The sequence below is a fragment of the Zophobas morio genome, unplaced genomic scaffold (assembly GCF_036711695.1).
Source record: "Zophobas morio isolate AGI-343-1 ecotype UQ-CSIRO unplaced genomic scaffold, CSIRO_AGI_Zmor_V1 ptg000376l, whole genome shotgun sequence".
NCBI lineage: Eukaryota > Metazoa > Arthropoda > Insecta > Coleoptera > Tenebrionidae > Zophobas > Zophobas morio.
Genome location: NW_026972480.1, coordinates 145,943 through 161,665, shown reverse-complemented (window position 1 = coordinate 161,665; position 15,723 = coordinate 145,943). Strand labels below are relative to the sequence as shown.

Here is a 15,723-nt window from a genome sequence, read left to right as displayed (position 1 = left end):
TCTTAAGTAAATGTTTCTAAAAAACATATTAAACTAATAATGTAAATAAAAAAATATCAAAAATAATAGAAAATAAAAAGATCAGTGAGGTGCGAGATTTGGTTAGAGTTGTGGATTACTATTCAGCTTAGTGCTAAGCATTTAATAAGTCCTCTTTCCTTCATCACTTTAAATGGTCGGCAGGTATTATTATGCCATAAAAGCCACAATTTTATTGGTTAGTGTACCAAAACGCGTGATCGTCTAGTCTATGTATTTGATTAAATTATAGCATTTATTGTACGCAGAGATCAGAAAAGTATTCACAATATCAGTTAAAAAAGTTAAGATTAACTAAAGTATTGAAGTGTTACAAAATTGGGTTTTAAAGCATTCGACGGTTTTTTAAATTGATGTTTTTCACTAAAAAAGAAAAAAAATGAGAAAGGATTACATAATATAATCGTTTGATAAACTATATTACTTTCGTTATATTACCTTAAGTTTGTTGGATTGCTCTTTTATATAGATTTCCTGCAGAGTGCGAGTTAGCCTGGCATTTTCGTTTCTTAGCCTTTCGATTATAATATCTTGATTTTCGAGAATGTCAATTCGCTTTTCAAGGTCTCCTCTAAAGATTATTACACTCTAAGGAAGAAAATTATGGGCTGTAGTAGTTAACAAAATTAAGTTTTTTGAACTAAAAGTTGATCTTTATTTAAAACTTTTAAGTAGATTTAAAGTGTGTACAAACTAACAATAATATTCTTTACTATTTAATAGAAATTAACTTTTAGGATGTTTATATGAGCAATTCATGTCACTTGTAAAAACTTTTTAGTGCTAATCGAATTTATTGTTAATCCATAGAGTAAACCTCAAAATTTTTATATATTCTTCTAAAGCTTTCTTTTCGCGCAAAAGTTCCTCAACTTTTAGCTCAAGGCGGGAAACTTTCTGGGTCAGGATAAATATCTTGTCGTTTCTCTTTATTTCTAAAGCTTTTTTTTCCTCGTATATCCGCTGCAAACTTGACAGTTGTTTGCTGCTTATCTTTATCTCCTGCATTGTCTTAATAATATTTTTTATTAAATTGTTTGTTGACCTTTTCATTTTTATATTTTACATACTTCAAACAGCGATGTGCTGACGATAGTAGCGTCGTTAAGACTGTTGGGTTCGCTTGGTTTGCAGGAATATAAACACTTTAGATCATTACGAAAATAGTGCTAAGGAAATAAAAACATAAAAAGTTTAATAAAGACTTATAATGGTTTAAAGAAGTTATAATAAAAGATTTTATATTGATTAAGTTAAACTGACGAACTACCATAATATCATCGTGGCAACAAGTAAGAAGATAATTTTTAACATCTCCAAGTATACTCAACGAGAGCTGTAGCATAATCTAAAGTATGTGCAAGTGAAATATAAAATAAACTTATATATATAAAAGTAGCGAAAGCAGGTGATAACTTTACATTTATGAAAAAAATCTAGTAATAAAAGTGGGTACTTTTAACAAAATTACTTTTTAAATATATAAACTAAAAATAACGTAAGATACTTACCGGAGTAGTTCCGTTGTACTTGTGCCCGAACACAAATACATAATCCTGTTTATTACATAGTTACTAATAAAAATTTCTTATTTTATTTTAATAAGCATAGGTAAGCTATCATGTTTTCAAAAAAGTTGTACATTGCTAACATTTAAAACTAACTCTTTGTTTAAATTTATTTTTTATAACCATAATTTAGAAGTAGGGAACTTTTTCATTCTAAGCAAACTTAAAATATTAATAAAATCTGCTGTAGTTCTCTATGGTTGTTAGGCCACTTAGCAGAAACTACAAAGTTGAGAACCGACATTTTAGCCTTTTTCCGCTTGTTTACTTAGTGAAATCCATTTTTAATCTTTTTCTTATTAATAATTTCCTTATTGTTCTACCATTAAATGAAAGATAACAGGGAAAGGCAGAGTATTAGAAAAGAGTGTGAGAATCCACGGGGCTACCAGGGATTGGATTTCACAGCCTTCTCTCTCGAGGTGAGCTGGACGTTTTATATATAAAAAAGCAAAGATTAATTTTACACATATACGGAACTGTTATTTTTATATTCCTAGTACATTACCATATACATTATTATGAGGTAGGTTTTTCTTTGTTATACGCTACTTTTTTTCTATAGGTAGAGAAAAATCACTTTAAACCCCATATAGCGTTATTTGTATTAAAAAGAAAATTAACTTTATTTGAAACGTCTTTATTTAGGCAAGGAATCTAGAAACGTGGAAATAGTAAAAACTGCTTTTTATGAGACGTTATGGGTAAAAGGAGCAATCATGCACTAATAAGCCTTGACTTTAAAAATAATATATCCCACTAAAGTTTTCTATATTTAATTTACTAATTCCTCGCATATAAAACTTTTAGAAATAGAAAAAAATATTTTTATTAATAAAATCCTTGTCTATTTATAAACGGAGATAATGATATATCCAAAGTGGATAACAACAAAATTAAAATCAATGTGACTTTTAATAAATTTCTGTACCATAAAGATCAGGATATATTTCTTCTACTAAACTGCTCAACTGAAACATAGTTAAGCTAAATAAAGGCATATCTGTATGAAATTAGTTAAAGTTATTCAATAAAAATGGTGTATTTGTTAAATTAAGAGAATATGATTTAAAAAAATATATAAAGAACAAGTTAAAAAAAAATTACTTGGATCTTACAGTGGAAGTAAATAATTTATTAACTTTTTTTTCGATTAATAACAGTAAGCAATGAAAAATTTAAAAATTAGAAGAGTTGTTATTAACTTTAATAATAAAATAAAGGAGAATTAACTGTATACCTTTCAAGTAAAGCTGCCTCATTTTAAACTTTCTGCATTAACACTGTTAAAACAGTAAAACTATCTTCTTCAGGAAGCTTAAATATTTGAGAAGTAATTTGAATGAATACAAAGTTAATTTATTTAAGACAAAAAAGAAGTTCAGCTAGAAATAATTTTTACGTTTTAAAAATAAAAACCTGTAGTAAAAGAATTCCCACGACAAAAGCAATTCCTTGGCAATAGCCTAATTCTGGATCATACAGAGAATACGCCTTTACTACTTTATACAAAGTTTCTTGTCCTATTTCTGTTAAAGAGAAATATTATGAAATTTTCTTATAAAAAGACTCGCTTACATAAGTACGCGATTTTAGTATAAACAATACGATTTAAGCAATAATTGATAAATTAATTTTTTTATAAAATTATAAAAGGGACATACCACCCTTTTTACTAAAAAATGAATGATTTGGGAAAGTTCGTGCGACGTCTCTTCTTATTTGGCTGTCGTGTGGCGAAGATTTTTTAAGCGTAGTGCTGTACCTAAATAAGTTATTAATTCTAAATTAAGGTCTAAGTTTAAGTATATAATATTTTATATGTAAAGAATAAGTATATAGAGAAGACATTGGTGGCGTTGGTTGGTTAAAAAAATGTAAGCTGTTTGATATTTATAATACTTATTATTAAATACTACGACAATGTGAAGGTAAATTATAAGCTCATTATTTTTAAGTAAAAAAAATAAATTTAGTAATATTTGTGAACTTTTTAAAGGCATAGAAGCAGAGAATTGGGATTAAAACTTTAAAATAAAACTATTGATAACTTATTAACTATATTTAAACCTCATTCGCGAGTGGGAAGGTACTTAGTTATTTTAAAATGAAATTTCTAGTTTTCATCTTTTGTTATAAGTTAATAAAACTAAGATTATTTTTAGGAGTTAATTTTATTTTATATTTGTAAAAAAGAGCGTTATTTATAATATATTCTTGATTTTTAAAGTATTTTCTTTGTTTTTTTATTTTTAAAGTTATTATGTAGACTAAAATCTTTAAGGTTTGTCAATATTTACTTATATAATATTGAATGGTCACTACTGCAATTAAGTATTTTGAAATTTTGCCCTTTCGGCGACTGCTAAAAGTTAAAAATCTTAAAACAAACCATTCATAGGTAAGAATTTTTAAATAATCTGTAAAAGCGCTCCAGTTTATTAATTTTTACCAAGACTGTAAATGGGAGTCACTTATCCCTGCTAGCTTTACCCATAATAAACTTCGTAAGACATTTGGAATTCCTTGAACTGAAATAGAAAAAATAGAAATATTGGAAAAAAAATATTAACTTAGGTCAGGAAGCCTATGAAATGAGTATTTACAAATTTCGTAATTACCAACTAACTTTTCGGCTTTGAGGAGCATTTCTTTGTGACTATCCCCTAACCTTGCTTTTTTTATATAACATGAAGAATAAGTAAAATATAAAGTAAGAATACGCAAAACATTAAAATTAAAAAATTAACTTATACCGATTTCTAACCACAAGTTTACAAGATTGTCGTCTTTTTTGGCCTGAGTCTCAAAGTAAGTTTTTTCGCTAACACTATTCAAGAAGAGTTATATTATTGTTGAAACTAATTAAGATTATTGAATAAAGAGATGAGAAAATAAAGAAAACTTGTTTTCCATTCTATTTTTGTATAATAGATCTTCTTTTTCAATAAACCTGGGAAGCCAACTTGAAAGCACTATATGAACAAGGTTGCTTACCGATAGGTGAAACTTTATTTATTATGTATTACTTTCTTTAATTCAATTGATAACCAATAGTATTTTTATACTTCCTTCCTCTGCTAATATAAACAACGATACAACAAAATTAAGTACTAGTCGAACTCTCTTTAGTCACTTAGGCCGTAGAAATTTTGTAAAACCGCAACAAAGCTGTTGCCACCCAAATTGCTTCTAACAACAAACTAGATCGACGGAAAGTGACTGGCGTCTCATTTTGTAAGCAGAAAATTACTAAATTAGTATAACTTGTCCAAATTTGTTTAAATATTTACTAAAAGCTTAATTTTAAAAGTTCATGCTGATTAGCTCTAGATCACAGTTTAAATTAGTGCTCTAAATACTCTAAGTTAATGGTGACTTCGATTTAAAAACCTAAGCACTACTAGAGTAAAAGCACCGCTTATTTTTAAGTTACTAATGTTGGTAAGTGTCCGTTTAACTTGGCAAAGTTCTCGGTGTGGGTGTAAAGCAACTCTGTAAACGGATTTTTTTGTCCTAAAATTACATGTTAACATTAACTAAATTGCTATAGTAGCGAAACAAAAAAAAAAGGGTGTGTACGAAATCTAATAATCCTCAAGAATAATAACACTTTATAATATTAAAGTCTCAGAAGGGAAAAGGTATTAAGTAATCAGCTTATTAATATATTACCCTATAAAAGCTTTAGCACTCTAACTATAGAGGTCTATCCTACCAGCGAGAAAGAAATCCTAGCAACGCGTTTATTGAGTTAGACAGTAAACTAGTTGAGTAAATGCCCCTTTTTATTATCCTAAGGGAATAAATATCACCTTAGGCATTGTGGATACCTTGGTATGCGTTAACAATTGTTCACCCGCCAGTGAGACGAGAGGGAGCATTTTATAAGACTGTAACCTTGTCAGGAAAAATAGAAGTTTAATGCCACAAATGCAACTTTGCAAAGTTCTTATTTAAGTGAATAGGTGGAACGCTTAGTAATCAGAGTTATTGACATGTAAAAAAAGAGTTTAGGCTTTAAAATAGAAATTCTGAAATTCAATAAGCACTACAAATCTGATGAGTTAGTGACAAAGCCCCTAGCAGGTTAATAAATTAATAGTTTGCGTGATTCTTAAAAAAAAAAAGATGGTCAAAAAGGGTTGTCATATAATGTAGGAGAAAAACTTTTGTGTTAAACATTTAATGTTTCTACTCAAAAGTCGTTAAGTTTCTCGCCAATATTACAATTGAAAAAATAAAAGGATAATAAAAGTATGTAATAGGTTATTAAGTATAATTTATTATAAACGAAAAAATAATATATGAAAAATAGAAGGAATTAGCCAATAAAACTGAGAAAGACATCTAGAAGTAAAAAAGTTAAAGCCGTAACCAAGATCATATAAAAGAGACGCAAGACGCGCTTCACTAGAGAGAATATAACAAAAATTAAGGCTCTCTACCGGGCGCAAGCCTTTTATTTAAGAGTTGGCTCCAGGGTTCATGAAAAATGTGTGGTCTAGGTGATAACGTGTGCTCAGTCGTAACACATAAGTTTACAGTTTGTTACATCGACGTACTTGATGTATGCAAGGAGGGTTACCTAAAGAATTACTATGGCCTTGTACATTACAGCTCTTTCTTTTAGTTTATTATTTACTGACTCTAAGAGGCGAGTAGTAAAGTAATTATAGGCAAAATATTTTGGCAACGGGGACACAGGGTTTGCTCATACAAATTATTGTTGTTGTAAGTAAGCAGCTGGCTCGAGGATAACGACTTCTGGAGTCAAAAATAATAAAAAAATTTATGCTTGGACTGCTCTATACACGCCCGTCGATACAGTAAACGTGAAGGAAAAACGTACTTTTAAGCTACCTTGAGAGCGTGACCTTTGTTTTATTAGTGACTCGAGAGTGTAAATTAGTATATAGAATGTGAGAATAATAAATTCATTGACCCAAATAACTATAATTGTTGTTATTAGCATATTTTTTATACTTGTCTAAACTCAAAATGATCCATGTACTACATATAGTGACACGAAGAACTAAATTAAGAAGCCAACCTTTATATCAGGTGCTAAACAATAAAAGTTAACTATTTAAATTTTGAATAGATGACATTTTTAGTAAAATTCCACCGTTATATCTAAGTAACCTTCACGTACAATTTAAAGTAGTCATTTTAAATAAGGAGTTAACCCAGACAGATGGACTTACGAACAAACATTTTTGCTACTCTACACAACACGGCTCTCTTCGTTTTGTAAATTTGGGAAAGGGCCGTTTCTGTATACTTGTGGTGCTTTAACCTTTAATTTTTAACTGTATATTTCTTATTTACACGTAGGCATCGCTAATTAAGTGCACTCTTGGACTTAAATTTAGATTGAGCGGCTCGGTTCTTCTTTTTCGTAAAATGACTGTAATAAAAAGTAATTTTTTTTTTCGGGCATCTAATTAACTTTGTAAAATACCACTTAAACAACCACGTCAACAACATAATTCTAACTCACTAGCCTAAACTGTACAGTTTAATAGCTGCAAAGCCACCACTTTTCATTTTAAAAGATAAATTTAGCTTTGAGAAGGATCGGTCTAGATAAACCGGGTTTTGAAAGGATTTTAAAAAGATCTTTAACTTATATTTAGTTTAAGTAAAATGAGTTAGTACGATACATCTAATAATTTTTTTTTAAAGTTGATGCAACTTTCAATATTAAAATTAAAAAAAAAAGAGTTCAAAAGAGGTTGCCATATATGGTGCGTAATAAGATTATTGCAATTGTATAATATTTGTAAAAAGGCAAATAACAATTAATGCGATTATACTTTTTTTCTTTCTTTTAAGTTTTTCGTTAGCACTTCTTGCACTGACTTCCCAAGACCATTGAAACACATTAATTTACAATCTATATAAAACAATGGTTATAGCCGTAAAGATTAATAAAACCCACTTAAATTACCCATTGCTTTAACATTCTTATCAAATAGCTCTCTTGCAGTTAACGAGTCTTAAACTCTTTTTATTACGCCAAATCAAGGCTAATAAAATGTAGACTGTCTACTTTTGAAATTATACAAACTCCTTTAAAGAACATTCATCTACTAATTTTTAAAAAGAACAACCTTTAGTAGTTTAGCTCACTTAATAAAGAAAAACCTTATTATTCATTAAATTTATTAAATCTAAAAAGCACTGCGTTAATAAACCCATTACCCGTTTGACTATAATGGGTAGCGTAGTCTCAGCTTAGCTTACAGAGGAGATTAAGGTTTTTTGTAATTTCTTCTTTGGTTCCTCAAAGAAACTAGGACTAAACTTTAAACGATTTGTATAAATTTTCGGAATATAATATTTGTTATATGAAAACTGGGTATTAATTGACAAGCAGAGATTAACACATTAGATACCTAGAAGCGGGAAAGTAAACCTAGGGTTTCCATTCACTAGTAAATAAATATATAAACTCTAAACTCTAAACACCGTCGAGTGTAACCTTCTAGTAAAAAAGAGACATGTAGTGGAAGAAAATGAGTTCAAAGTTTAAAAGGAATTTATACTAATCGTTGTGTGGTTTCTTAATTTAAGTTGAGGATGTAATAACTAATTCCTAAAATTTTTAGATTTAATAAATTTTTTTAAAAGTTAATATACTGGTATACTGATATCTTTCGTTTTTTAAAAATAAAAATTAGCTAAATAATTAAATTTTCTACAGGAGCTTGAGACTTAATAAAGTTAATTTAAACATGCTGTTCTAAGCATCTCACTTTCTGTAGCGACTTAAGAAGCTTTTAAATACTAACTCACTCTTGAATTGAGCTTCAAACTAAATAATTATGTACTTTATAATTAAATTCATAACTTATATAATTTAAGGGATTTCTAATGTTCTATATCCCGTTATTATACATAGTGTGCCCTGCATTATGTATTGTAAAATGCGTTCTTTACAACGTGCAACAAATCAGATAATGTTACAAAAGCCAATGTCCACCAATAAAATTCAAATATTATTTGCCTTTCACGCCTGATAGCTTTTGCAAGAGGGTGTAGCGTTTAGGTATAGGGCTTAAGTAGAATCGTTGCACTCTTTGTCCCTTTAAAATCTTTGTTTTTAATTTCTGAGGCAAGCTTGAATCTTCTATATATATTATTTGATAATTAAAACAAAAATAATTTCTTATTTAAAGTTGTCTAAAATTTTTCGTATGACGAAAAAAAGAGAAATATTTTTGTATGGGACATCCGGTCACCCACCGCTTAATTGTGGAGGGCATCAAGGTTACGTCAAGTTTTTCACCCAATTTGATTGTGTTGACGAACTCTGGGTCCTGCCTGTGTATAAGCATTCTTACTCAAGCAAACAATGTCAATTAATTGACTGGCACCATCGCTTCCGCCTTTGCCAAATAGCTTTTGAAGAAAACCCAAATATAAACTACAAAAATAAAGCTAAGGTAATTTTTTTACTTTCTATGCACAGTGTTTATTTGATACCTTTTTACTACCTTTATCTATTAATTTAAACCAGGTAGTCGACTTTGAAAAAATTGTAATTGAAGATACTATCACGAAAGCTAAGAAAAATAATGAAGACGTGGATAAAATTACAGTGGGAACTTTTGAAATTGTTAATTACCTTAAAAATTCATTTCCCGAAAACAATTACTCATTGATAATGGGCGCTGATATTTATTTTGATTTACTAAACGGAAATTGGAGCAATGGAAATCTGTTACAGAAGTCAGTCGGCATTATATTAGTGCACCGCCAAGGTTTTGGCAATTTACCCCTGAATATACCTTTTATTGAGAAGAAAACTGACTTTAAAGAAGACATTTTCCCCCCTAAAAAAGGTTGCGTGGTGGCCTGTAAAATCCCTTATTTAAAAGACTATTCCTCCACACAGTTTCGACAAGCGGCTAAAGAGGGAAATATTATTTTTTTAAAGGAGATGACTGACCCTAAAGTTTTGGAATATATACGATTAAACAAGCTTTATAACCTTAATTAAATTTTGTTATAAACTAAATGTTGAAATAATCATATTTTTCACCTTTTATTCACTAAGTGTTTGGCTCACAGAAAGCTAAGTGGTAGCCTTGCGAAGCCACTTTAGTTTTTTTGGATTTATTAGGTTATCACTTTTATAGTAGCTAAATCATACTTGCTGTCTTTTCTTACTGCTGCCCAGCTGTTAAAGTAGTTTCATAAATTTGATATTATTGGAAAGGTCAAGACTTCCTCCTTAACATTTTACAAAAGGACTTTATGGTAACGAGTATTTTGACAACACAAGTATTTAAAATGTATAATGCTAAAGAAGAAATAACAAAATGTAGGCATTATATACAAACACTTCCATAAGTATAAACTAAAGAAGGAAATCACGTGCAGCCTGAGGTAACTTAATTTTAAAAATGGGTACCTCATAGCTACTTTTCTCGACTTTGAGGTGTAACTACAATAGCCTTTTCTTTTATTACATGGCTTAAACAAATACCGTAATACCTGCGCATAAGATTTTTAAGTGAACGAATGTGTATAAAGGATGGCGAGGGGTAAGTAGCTAGGCAGCCCTCCCTCATTAGAGCTCCTTGCGTATTCTCTGTTAAGCTCACGCAGGTTGAGGAAGTGGATAAAACTGTCTAGTATAATATTCAAGCTAGTGGAACAAATTCTATGCCAAACTCGACCTAATGCTTGTTTAAATTTGAGATAGAGGCCCTTGTACCCTTCTGAACTTGAAAACAAGGGTCTTAAAACTGTCACGAGGTGCGCGCTAGGCGAAACCTACTAAAACGCTAACAAGCATCGCGAGCATCAACGGCCGCTTTCAAGAAGCAAATTGGGGCGCTTTAAGTGCTATCTAGGGGCTGTAAGTAGGTATTCGTCTGACAGAGGAGCTGTTCGCCATTCCTTCGCAACAAAAATACTTGCGTCTTCCATCGCATAAAAGGGGTGCTTACAGCCTTCGTTGAGTTGACAAGGCAAAATATGTTTATCACCGCTAATATTTTTTAGTACCGCCTTAGCGATACCGTAAAACCGAGCCCTCTTTACTATTGTAAACTTTTGCAGACGCACGTAAATTCGAGTGGCAGCACATAAGCGCTCGTAGATCTCACAAAGGAAAGTAAACAGAGGAAAGAATACCATTATCAGGGGGAAGTTCCCTCCAAACACTAGAACCGAAGCCCTTTTAAGGTCTCGGCCTCGCATTGCTGCTTGCCAGGGCTCCCGACCCTCCATTTCAATTGTTTATTGGTTTTCTTGTAAAACGATTAGCGGGTGATTGATAAAGTTAAGCGCAGAATGGCTTTGTTTTATTCAACTTAAATTATTTGGCCTATTTCTTATTCTGTTTCCGCGAGTCTTCTCACCGCTTATATTTAAATATATGCAGATGTATACAAACAAAAAGAGTGGGAGCTTTTAGCCCAAGGTGAGACCATCAAAAAGTGTGTTCGCACATAGGTTTTAGGCCCATTGACGGTTTGGATACCTATTACCAAGATCTACAGACGCAATGATTAAATTTGCAAAAGTTTCAAATCGTTCTAAGCCAGGTACCTGTCATTACGCACAAATTAAGCTGTTTTGGTTGTAAGAACCTGTTTTATTACGCCTGCATAAGTTCGCCCGTTGATGGTTTTTCGTATGTCCCAGCAACAATTCGTTGGCCGTAATAAGGCGCGCGCACGTATTATATAGGGCCAGTTTAATTCCGTATTTGGCACCGGTAGAGCACGTAGAGTACCGCTCTGACTGATGCCGCCAGGAATTTGACGCATCAACGGCAACTTAGCAGTTTGGTAATTACAATTAATTAGCGCTTTTTAAGGGTTCCCTCATCTTTTATGGCAATTTTGCACGGTTAAAACAAAAGGTTATAAACTCGAAGTAATTATAGTTTTAGTTTATTAAAATTTATAAACACGAGATTTCCTACGTAAGCATTAAAGGAAATGTATATCTGTCGATGGGTATCGTTTTCCGACATTAGATTTACCTCAACTATTGAGCTACGACGACAATATGATGGATTTACGTATTTAAGCCTGTAGTTGAAGTTAATCGTATATGGTTACAGCATTTATTATGAACTTCCGTTAAAAGACAGTGTGCGCATCGATTTACTCAGGCGGTTTAAAAGCTAACAAATAATAAATTAATACAGTGCTTTCAAGCTTTAACTACGTAATAAATTACTTGGTTAAATTTCTCCACTTTGTTGTTTAAAATATATATTGGTTTTTGAAGCTTTAAATCTGTAAGATCAAGCGGTTCAATTTCTGTCTTACCCCCTACCTCCTCAACTGAAGGCGGTGCAGACTTATAATGAAGACTGCACGTAAAAGGGATAAAGCCAGTCGCTCTTATTGAAACGAAGTTTGGTTGTTTACTAACAGATGAAGTTTCTTGGCGACTGATCATGTTAATTTGAAAACGGAGCTGTGACTATTGAAATCCCATTTACCCTGGTGAAAGTTTATTTTTTTTCTTGATTATTTTATGTTAAGTATTGGTTGCAATTAAGTAGATTATTTAAAAACGAGGTTGCTAATTTTTTTTCTGATAAGAGGGAAAGGGGGCCAAGTAAACCCGAGAAAGAAGGCGAAGTTAGTTCCTAAGCAAAAGAATGAAGTATTATTTGGCCAGTTTATATTAAATATAGAAAGCTGACATTGGAACTCCGGATTCTTAATGCAGTTTTATGCCTGCATTACACCAAAAGAAAATATTGCTTAAACCCTCTTTAATTAGTTGCTTACCAGTATCTAACTAATTTTGTTGATGTAAGGCTTCTAAATTTGATGATTAAATTCTAAATTAATAAAAAAGATAATGTAGTTCAGATCTACAAGTGCTGAATTATTGTAGTTTAGGTAATAAAAATTAAATTCTTCCGACGCAAGCTATGAAACTGGACACGTTATAAAAGGTAGAAGTAGAATCCTTACATTAATAAATGGGTGCCCAATTGTTTTAGAGTCTAGGCGACAGAAATATAACAGCTCTGTCATCAGCCGAGATTCTACTTTGAGGACGAAACCTCATCAAGATTCACCTCTATTCCGTTAGTTTCTAAAGCTTTTGGCCACGTTTCTACTACGAAAACCTATCAGCAACAGCAACAACCCCAGCCGGCATGATTGATGTTAGCAATTTTAACGACGAATTCATCTAGAATACTTGAAACTGTGTAAGGACTAGAATCTGTTTGCAATTGTTTCTAAACCAAAGACGCGCGGTTATATTCGACTATTATTCTGGAATGCGAACGGTGTTTAGAGTAAGAAAATGAGTTCCAGGAGCTTTTACAACGTGTAAGTTGATGTATGCGCCATCAACGAGATGTACCTCCTTCCTAACGCCGCATTTAACCTGTGCAACTTTGTTACTTATCGCTAAGACTGGATCGATGCACTCGGCGGGGGTGTAACTGTCTTGGTAAAACGGAGCCTATAACATTTCTCGATATCTCTGCCAGCTCTACAAAGCTTCCAGGCAGCGTTCCCTATGTAGAGCCGTACAGGAACCTGTGTCGCTCTTCTACAAATCCTTTTGGAAGCTACTACCTCCCTCCAATTTGGACGCCATCTTTGCGAGTGACCCCTCTGCCGTTTTGTTGGGGATCCCAATCGCAAGCATCCCTCATGGAAGAGCCGAGCCGATAATTTGAATGGCCATCTCCTTGAGTCCTATGCTGATGAGCAAGGGCTGTGCATACCCTAGCGACCAACACACTTGCGACTACAGGCACAATGGACGTTGGATATCGCCGTACTAAAGATATACGTCTCACAACGGCAACTGAAGCGCTCCACGAGCTGCCCTCCCAAAAACGAGGAAACACCAAAGGCTATCACCCTCTTTTTTACCAACTGGGACAAATATGCTGACTTTTTAAAGGTCACTCTCCCGCCGTGTTCGTCACTACCGTCTACATCCGCCATGATGGGTGATCCTGCCGCCTTATTCGAAAGCGCACTGAACATAGCTCGCGCTACTGCCACGACAACTCGTGAAATAACGTACCACCTCAAATCGGTTGCCTAAAAGTGTAAAAGCACTTATCTGCCGAAGTCGAAATCTTATCCGAAGATAAACTTGCGCTTAATCGACTGCATAGGCGCATAAGAAAGTAGATAATGAACCTTTTTAACAATAAGAGGGAGGCCAAGCTGCACCGTATTTCCAGCTCATGCCACAGCAGCCCCCCCCCCCCTTTTAGAATTATTTAAAAAGATCAAATATCGGGGGCTTGCACCACTACCGCCCCATCGTGAAGGAAATATTGTGACCGAGAGAGATGAAGACAAAGCTATTTTTCGTTAATCTCCTTGCTTCTTGAAAAGTGCCAGCTGCTCACTTAACTTCCAGTAATGCGCTCTAACAGCTGAGCATCCTTCTTCTCGTTGTCCACGAACCACTTGAGTTAGTTAATGTTGCCGAGATTCAAGAGATTGTCGAAGTGCTACAGCCTTGCCCCGAGGCGTCACTAATGAGATGCTGAAGAAATTGCCATTAACAAGAATGCATGATATCTGTACCCCTTAGAAAAATTTGCGATGGTACTTAGCGCCTTTCTGATCCGAGGGAAGATGGCGACCGTTGTGATGCTGCCAAAGACATTTAAACTGGAATCAGCAGATAGCAAGTATTGACCCATCAGTCTCCTGTAAGCGGTTGGCAGAGTAGGTGAAGCCATACTGCGCCGTCTAAAAAAGGTCGGATTTCGGCAAGGGCACTCTACGACCGAGCCCTCCGCTTAACTGAATGGAACACTCGTGCGTTTAACTTAAAGACAACAGGCGCCGTCTTCTTTGACGTTGAAAGGACATTTAATCAAGTTTGCCATGAAGGTCTGCTGCATAAACATCGCTCGTTATCCATTTCTCACGGTCTTTACAATGTGCTGAATCCATACCAAAATGACCGCGTCTTCAGCATGCGCATGGGAGATACACAGTGGCCACTGCAACCTCTGTAGCAGGGATCCCTCAAGGATCACTTCTTTCGTCTCTTATTAGTAATTTATATGGGCGACGTGCCTTCGCTATCAAATCCACACACGCGAATCGCCCTCTACGCTAATGATGTTGCCATTTATCCATCGTCGAAGTCCCCCGCCTTGCTATCCATGCATCTAAAACCTATTTTGACGCCCTTGCTGACTGGTGCCGTAATTAAAAAGTTTCATAAATGCTATGAAGAGCAAAGCGCTTTTAATTACAAAGAACGCGTCCCTTGTTGGCGCTCTTAACTTTCGATGGCTTGAAGATTTCGTGCTGTTCTCTAGTGAAATACTTGGGAGTCATCATTGTTAACAAAGTTTCCTGGCAGCAGCACTTGGGCTATCTAGTGGTGCTGAGTCGCTTTACCCTTACTATGCGGCAAGAGCAAGCTTCCTTTGCAAAACAAACGGCAATTGTATACGCGTCTGCTGCTTGCACCTACGACTCCACTGCAATAGCGTTGGGGCACTTCAAGTGTGACAGAACAAGTTGTTTTGCGTGATGACAAACGCGTCGTGGTTTGTGCGAAATGAACCTCTTCAACGGGACCTTCAGCTGAACCCTTTAGACGACGTCTTCCAGCGTAATGCCAATGCCCTTTACGACAGGCTAACCAGGCACACTAATCGCTTGCAGGCGGGAAAATATATTTACGAGTTATGGACTGGGCACGCTTATCGAAGCCCACGTGTCGCGTATCAAGAGAGTAATGACACCTTATCGATCGAAAAGTTACATCGTAAAGAGTCTGCCATCATCCCTGATTGGGAGCTCGAGTATTCGAAGTTTTTTGACTCGAGCGAGCAAGAAGAACTGTCATTTATAAATAAAAAATGTATAATGTATACTTATTTTCTATAATTCTTATCATAATTTTATGTCACTTGTTTTCTAGTTTACGGGCCAAGACCCAACAATTACTCCGAAGGCGGGGGCCCAACTACGATGTAGCTCTTTCTTTATCAGCTCTTTAGAATCTCTTTAGAGAGGAATGCAGCTTAAGCGGTTAATCTTTTTAGAGCACTGAAGTGCTACTAATAAGGATACGGACAAAGCAACTTTTATTAAAAAAAAAAAACTTTGTATGAGTATATAATTGT

General features: G+C 33.8%; 1 protein-coding gene and 1 long non-coding RNA gene across 2 annotated transcripts; both read right to left on the bottom strand.

Moving 5' to 3' along the window:
- Positions 1-862: 862 nt before the first annotated feature.
- On the bottom strand, positions 863-1,391 carry LOC135120332 (uncharacterized). The gene is made up of 3 exons (XR_010278574.1): positions 1,310-1,391; positions 1,110-1,208; positions 863-1,050 (listed from the first exon to the last, which is right to left on the bottom strand). It is a non-coding gene; the product is annotated as an uncharacterized LOC135120332 (long non-coding RNA).
- Positions 1,392-1,558: 167 nt separating this feature from the next.
- LOC135120331 (EVI5-like protein) lies at positions 1,559-4,431 on the bottom strand. The gene is made up of 9 exons (XM_064044637.1): positions 4,364-4,431; positions 4,229-4,282; positions 4,060-4,138; positions 3,272-3,372; positions 3,027-3,136; positions 2,848-2,924; positions 2,539-2,610; positions 1,931-2,034; positions 1,559-1,595 (listed from the first exon to the last, which is right to left on the bottom strand). Exons 2-6 carry the CDS (start codon positions 4,254-4,256, stop codon positions 2,871-2,873), a joined length of 372 nt encoding a protein of 123 aa, XP_063900707.1. The 5' UTR covers positions 4,257-4,282; positions 4,364-4,431; the 3' UTR covers positions 1,559-1,595; positions 1,931-2,034; positions 2,539-2,610; positions 2,848-2,870.
- Positions 4,432-15,723: the final 11,292 nt, after the last annotated feature.

What these genes read in the sequence shown, in the direction of transcription:
- LOC135120331 (XM_064044637.1), bottom strand. Translation starts at nt 4,256, where the DNA reads ATGCTCCTCAAAGCCGAAAAGTTAGTTG. An exon ending in CAAAGCCGAAAAGTTAGTTG is followed by an intron (nt 4,139 to 4,228) that starts GTAATTACGAAA and finishes TTTCTATTTCAG; the next exon opens with TTCAAGGAATTCCAAATGTC. An exon ending in TGGGAATTCTTTTACTACAG is followed by an intron (nt 2,925 to 3,026) that starts GTTTTTATTTTT and finishes CAAATATTTAAG; the next exon opens with CTTCCTGAAGAAGATAGTTT.